Raw genomic sequence first — 7,190 nt, 5'->3', positions numbered from 1 at the left:
AAACAGAAGGTTGGAGGAGAAGCAGACATCATACCAACAAAAAGCATAGATACATATTCCGTGTGTAACAACTGCATTGACAGGAAGAGTAGCCTCTCCTGGACATGCGATGTATATATTACATCCTGTTACTCCAATAATAACAGGTATGAAGCTGAAAGTGTATCTTGGGTCTTGGATTTGCAAACTCTTTATTAATAGTCCACAGATGTTCTCCTTCACTTGTATTTTTCAAAGCACATTCGTGTCCAGGGCTCAGCTGATTTCCACATCAGAATATATCTTTTCTTTATGACTCCACACAACCATATTTGGCCGGTTGTGTTTTGATTCGGTGGCTCTTTTAATTTTTCAAGTTCCACTAATATTCTTTTGACACATCGGTCTCAGCATGGTCTATTTCGTTTGCAGCTGTTCTATTTTCCTTATCCTGTTCCAGACCGTTCTGGCCACTGTATCATGCCTTGTGGGAAGATAATATCTCGAAGACATTTTCTCACAGTTGGCAATGACAAGGTCGATATCTTCAGTCGTGGTCTTTGCGTAGCCTATAAATGTCATCGTCAACGTTTTATGTAGAAGGCACTTTAGTGGCGATCTCTTGCTCTTGGATTGCATGAATGTGGCCTTCAGTTTGGGTTCTCATAAACTTGTCAGTATTCCAAGCCAAGCTGTTGACACGATAAACCCCTTTCTGTGGCTTGTGTTTTACGTGCCAAGAGCCCATGTATTATCTTCTCAGTGAACTGGTTCATTTTTTCTTTTTCTGCTCTTCGGATGAATAGATTTTACCAATGCTCCTAGCGGAGAGATCTGTATCAGTTCTTATTTCATATCTTTCCTCATGTTCATTAATTATCCTAATTATGTTGTTGGTCTCATAGTCACAAACTTGGGCAAGTTAGTCGCTGGTATCTCTCTTCTGCTGCACATGTTGTTTCAGTGTCTCGATCTGTGCTTCATATGACATCAAAATGAATTTGAGACCATGGTCACCTTCCTTGGATGGGAAGTATAGCCTCTCTATATCTCCATTAATTTTGAAGTTTCCTGTAACAGCTTCCTGAGTTCGAACGTCAATCTCATTGAGTCCTTGTAGTGACCAGTTCAAAAAACTAAACGTAGGTGTGAGGACAGGCACTGCAAACATGTTGACGGCAATATACTTGTTGTAAGCTGAGAGTTCTGATGACCATATTCTCTTTACTTTCCATAGCTGTTCATTTCTGGCCCTCTTCTTATTTATGGATCCATCATATCTGACAATCTCATCTTGTCCGAGATACTTATCAATTGCCACCTGACTGTAGAGGTCGTATTGCCAAGTCGTTCATTTTTAGGCTTTCAGACGAAGGCACAACTTTTCCATGTTTTATTATAAAAAAAATGTGCATTAATGACTTACCAAATTTCCTCCCAATGTTTACAGAAAATTTGGTTATAAGATATTATTGTTTTTCTGTGGTTGATATTTGACCCATATTGTTTCAGGTCATCGACAAAGAAAGTATGGGAGATACTTCTGTATGTATGTATGTATGTATGTATGTATGCATGTGTGGCATGTATGTATGTATGCATTTATATATGTGTATGTGTGTGTGGCATGTATGTATGTATGTATGTGTATGTGTGGCATGTATGCATGTATGTATGTATGCATTTATGTATGTGTATGTGTGGCATGTATGTATGTGTATGTATGTATGTATGTATGTATGTATGTATGTATGCATGTGTGCAGATTTGTATATTTTGTTTTATGTACGTGTTCTCATGCATACAGTTGCATGTCTAGACATGCTCATTTATATTTAAATGATAAACTTCTGGAAAGTTTTACAGACTTTTACCGTTCCAGTGAAGGATCGGATGCGTAGTTTTCGAATCAGCTTTCTCCTTTCTGGATTTGAGGAGCCTAGTTTCTCAAGATTGATATTCTGGCAATGTGTTACATATCCCAGGGCCCCAATAGTTACAGGTATAAACCTGAACTTATAATCTGGATAGGGTAGCTGTATATTTCCCAATACTTCAGCATAAGTATTTTCTTTTCTACTAGCTTGGCAGGTGATTTCCACAAATGTACACAATTTTTCTTCTCTATCCCAAATTACTATGTCAGGTCTATTGTGCTTACATTTTATTGAGGTCTTCACTGGGACATTCCACCAGTAATCTTTTTTATTATGAGTGGCTATGGTTTCTACCATATTGTGGGTTCTTATTTCTTTGTTACCGGGGTTATCTTTCCACGTATGTATGCATGCATGTAAGTATGTGTGCTTGTGTGCATGTATGTATGTGTGTATGTTTACATAAACACACAAACGCACACATACAACATATACATACATGCGTACATGTACGTTTATAGAATAATGCCTTGATTCAGTTTACATTATTTTAAGTTGGGGGTCTGTAGTTTTTACAGCCTTGTAGTTTCCACAGATTTTGAGAATTAGAATGGTTTTTCCTTCTGTGAACCAACCAGGTGTTGCCTCTGGTCTCGACAGCATCTCACTGAACTTCTCTGCCATTATTATTATTATTATTATTATTATTATTATTATTATTATTATTATTATTATTATTATTATTATTATTATTATTATTATTATTATTATTATTATTATTATTATTATTATTATTATTATTATTATTATTATTATTATTATTATTATTATTATTATTATTATTATTATTATTATTATTCTCAATCTACAATAATTTTTTTTAAAATCTTCTACTATTTTTTTCCAGGTGCATTTCTCCTTCCATATTTCATGACAGTGTTGGTAGCTGGAATACCAATGTATTTGTTGGAACTTACTCTTGGTCAGATGTGCAGCTCGGGTGGACTGACAGTCTGGAAAATCACACCAATCTTCAAAGGTATGAGTTGTCTAGTTACATTTTACACTGATACCTGTATTTATTTACAGGAGCGAAAATCAATTGATTGAAGGGGCGCTATGCATATCAGTTGATGTTTATTGCCTTCCGACAGTTTAAATAAAAGAATAGTAAGACCTACATGACTCTTTTTAGATGAAGAGTTTGGGGATAGAATATTGTTTCAAAGAGAAATATATTGAAAACAGAACAACAAAAATTGGTGAATCGATTGAAATATTACCATTCTATGGTGTTGCTTTTGAAATATCAAAACTATCGTTAAAACATCACTTCTCAAGGCTGTGCTCTTTATCATGCAACTAAAATAATCAGTCTTTGAGTGAAATATAAAAGATAAATAACCTGCGCATGCGAAAAATATTCCATTTCATAAGTATATTGATACATCTAGATATAATGAAAAAACCCGCTCCATATATATATATATATATATATATATATATATATATATATATATATATATATATATATATATATATATATATATATATATATATATATATACATATATATATGTATGTATGTATGTATATATACATATATGTATATATACACACATATATATATATGTATGTATATATATATATATATATATATATATATATATATATATATATATATATATATATGTATATATATATATACATATATATTGTTATATTTATATAAGCATTCATCGTGTTAAATTGATACTTGTTACAAGTGTATAAGACTGGAAATTCTAAAACTTGGTGGAATTGACCGACCACATCAATTCCACCTTGATGCGATTGATCAAATTCACTTAAATGAAAGTATAAAAGTGAAGTAAAAGAACGCTTATATTTGTTACTACCTGAACTTACATCAAAAGAGATGAAATGTAACATAGAAGCGAGGAACCGGTACTGCCACCATGTTTGGATTCCCAGATGTTGTTAATTCCTTTGAAATACTGAATGCATTTCTGAGAATTGCCATCACTGAGTGTGCTTTTAGTTATTGATGTTAAATTTAAACTCATCTGTTATTCATTGAACTCTAAATATAATTGTATTATATCTTTCAGGTGTGGGATACGCATCGGTGGTCATTGCATTTTGGCTCAACATATGGTACATCGTCCCATTGGCTTGGGCTCTGTTCTATCTATTTAATTCGTTCAAAAGCGTTCTACCTTGGTCCAACTGCCGCAATTCGTGGAACACCCTCCATTGTCAGTCGGAATACGAACGACAGTTTCTTCCTTACAATTGTTCCAATTCTTCACATTGGAGAGAGGTGGTACCCATTAAAACTTTCAACGTCACCTACCTCTTGTCTAATTATTCACACATGAATTGCTCCCGTGAATATGACTGGAGTTCGTTCACATCACCAGTTCGCGAATATTGGGAGTGAGTAAACTTTTCACACTGATTAATACGTGTAGTTCGATTGATTGACAGAATATGAGTGATTGGTTTACATATTTGACTGATTAAAAAAAAAATTACAGGTTGTTTAATAAAGGAACTGGTGGTTTGCTATATAAAAACATGTGCATAAATTTCTTATATTAATTTCAAATTTTGGCCCAAGGCCAGCAGTTTTTGGGGCGGGGGAGGTGGTGCGTCGATTACATCGACCCCAGTGCTCAACCGGTACTTATCTTACTGACCCCGAAATGTTGAAAAGCAAAGTCGACCTCAGTGGAAATTGAACTCAGAACATAAAGACTTATGAAATGCCGCTAAGCATTTTGCCTGGCGTGCTAACGTTTCGGCCATCTCGCCACCTTTATAAAATTCTTATATTAACATACGATCAGCTCGAGCACGCACGCACACAATGTTTCTTATTTCTTTATTGCCTATAAGGGGCTATACACAGAGGGGACAAACAAGGACAGACAAAGGGATTAAGTCGATTACATCGACCGAAGTGTGTAACTGGTACTTAATTTATCGACCTGAAAGGATGAAAGGCAAAGTCGACCTCGGCGGAAATTGAACTCAGAGCGTAAAGACAGACGAAATACCGCTAAGCATGTCGCCCGGCGTGCTAACGTTTCTGACAGCTCACCGCCTGTTTCTGTCGTATAATAAGTTGGCCCGGTAGTAGACTAAATAAAAAAGAATAAATTCACCTCGCTGTCTAGTCCTACATCAAGTGATGCTTCTAGAGCTCAATGGGAAGTACTACTATATAATATGCTGCCCTTGATGTCTACGAGTTACACAAGAATGAAGGATGACTCGAACCTACTTTCATGTCCTCCTCTATTTATATCGTTAAATTCCTTTAAACAGAAATGAACGTCACCACTTCCCTAACTTCTAACCCTTTAAGACAATCAAGCTAATTGCCTATTAATGAATATCTCTGACAACGAACAGTCATGTAGTCGATTCTTCAAGAAAGCGAATAATTGATATGGCGTCTCCTCCATACTATATTTTCCGTTCAGTGTATTGCTGGCACTAGGAAGGTCTTCGTTTCCATTTTCTCCTGTTTAAAAATATAGGAGGTTGATTGGCCAACAATACTGAGGGACTCCATCTGCATGAAATCTTAGTGATAGGGGCCTATTTTCTAAATTGTGTAGAGAATCAATATTTAGTCGTGTTCTAACCTCCATTTCATTGTGTCACTTCTGGTATTCTTATTTTATCTACTCAGTCTCTTCTCTCTCTCTTTCTCTCTCTCTCTCTCTCTCTCTCTCTCTCCCCCTCTCTCTCTCACTCTCTCTCTCTCTTTCTCTCTCTCTCTCTCTCTCTCTCTCCCCTCTCTCTCTCACTCTCTCTCTCTCTTAAACCTTATATGTATCTGGCCCTATCAACGCGTGTAAATTCATTATTAAATGGTACATATTCATATATATAAACGCATTAAGAAATCTCTTAACACACAGTACAAACATACAAAAACCCGCACACATACAAACAATACATCAACACACACGCACACACACACTTGCACCCCCCCCCCCCCCACACACAGACGCAAAACTGTGCCTACACAACATAATGTCTTTTATGGTCATATTTGCCAGACATCGTGCCCTACAAATCACTGGAGGAATCACAGAAGTCGGTGGTATGCGTTGGGAATTGGCCGCCACCCTCCTACTGACTTGGATTCTTTGCTATTTCTGTATTTGGCGTGGAGTCAAGTGGACTGGAAAGGTAAGAGATAACATTTGCTAATTTACTCGATCATCTAATTAAGTATTTAAAACCAGCAACAAGTGGGGCAATGGGATGTTCTCTTCTGTATTTCATGTATTTTTGTATGAGAAGGAGCCATTCAAAAGTTGATGTTTAGTTAGTATTTTGTGCTGAGATTCAAAAAGTCAATGGGAAAGTTTGAAAAAGTGAAGATTCTACTTCCTAGAACGAAAGCATGAAAGACTTGTACTAAAGTTTGGCATTGTAGGTCACACAAACAGCAGAAAGGGACCCTACCGCATAATTCAAAAGATCCCAACATCATCATCACGATATAGGACCAGATACTGCGACATCTTGGGTTTCAAGGGCTGACAGTTCTTCAATATCTTTCCAAGAACCCTAAAAAATATACAAGGGGTGGATGTAGGTGTCTTCAAACCAAAACTAGAGCTCCCTCATTCACCAAAGGCCACATATCAGAACTTTCAAGGAATGAAGGAGTAGCAAAGCTAACGGTGGTACCCCAGCATATATATATATATATATATATATATATATATATGTATGTATGTATGTCATTTATATGAAAACTGCAGCGTGTAGAAATTGGCATAAATATTTGAAAAACCTGTAGAAAATCGAGTGAGGTGTTAAGTCGAATATGAAAAGGTGTAGATATTGCATTGTGTTGCATCGGTTGTTTAGTAGTTCTATATTATTTCAGGAAAGAGTTCCCTTTTCAAATAGACAAAATACGAAGAAATTATCAGAGTACAGAGAAATTTATCACCAGCAAACCACCTCAGTGATACTTCATAATAATTCTGCTTGTTCCTCCGTTACTTAGTCCATCCGTAACGCTTTCACGTGATTAGTTGAAGAGGGCGGGAGGGGAGGGCAGCGGAGAAAGAGTGATGGGAGAGGAGAAAAGATGAAGGCGTGGAGAGGGAGGTGGAGGGGGATGGGATGTGGAGGTAGAGGGGTAGGGAGATAGAGGTGGAGATGAAGGTGGTGCTGAGTGAAATGTGTAATTATTTTTGTTTGAATTAAGTTTTTTCCTCCGTTACTTAGCCCGTCTGTAACGCTTTCACGTGATTAGTTGAAGAGAAAGGCGAAGAGCGAGAAAGAAAACGGGGCGAA

The 7,190-nt window shown here is 36.4% G+C and overlaps 1 protein-coding gene across 1 annotated transcript in view; it reads left to right on the top strand.

Annotated features, from left to right (window-relative positions):
- The first annotated feature begins 2,765 nt into the window (after nucleotides 1-2,765).
- LOC106869987 (sodium- and chloride-dependent GABA transporter 1) overlaps nucleotides 2,766-7,190 on the top strand; it is a 14,483-nt gene continuing 10,058 nt past the window's right edge. The window contains exons 1-3 of the mRNA XM_089350172.1: nucleotides 2,766-2,895; nucleotides 3,968-4,295; nucleotides 5,933-6,065. Of these exons, the coding sequence (XP_089206298.1) occupies nucleotides 2,787-2,895; nucleotides 3,968-4,295; nucleotides 5,933-6,065 (570 nt within the window). The 5' untranslated portion in view covers nucleotides 2,766-2,786. The remainder of the gene's footprint in view (nucleotides 2,896-3,967; nucleotides 4,296-5,932; nucleotides 6,066-7,190) is intronic.

This window comes from Octopus bimaculoides, chromosome 4, assembly GCF_046866305.1.
Source record: "Octopus bimaculoides isolate indiv1 chromosome 4, ASM4686630v1, whole genome shotgun sequence".
Taxonomy (NCBI): Eukaryota; Metazoa; Mollusca; class Cephalopoda; order Octopoda; family Octopodidae; genus Octopus; species Octopus bimaculoides.
This window is presented reverse-complemented; position numbering and strand designations above follow the sequence as displayed.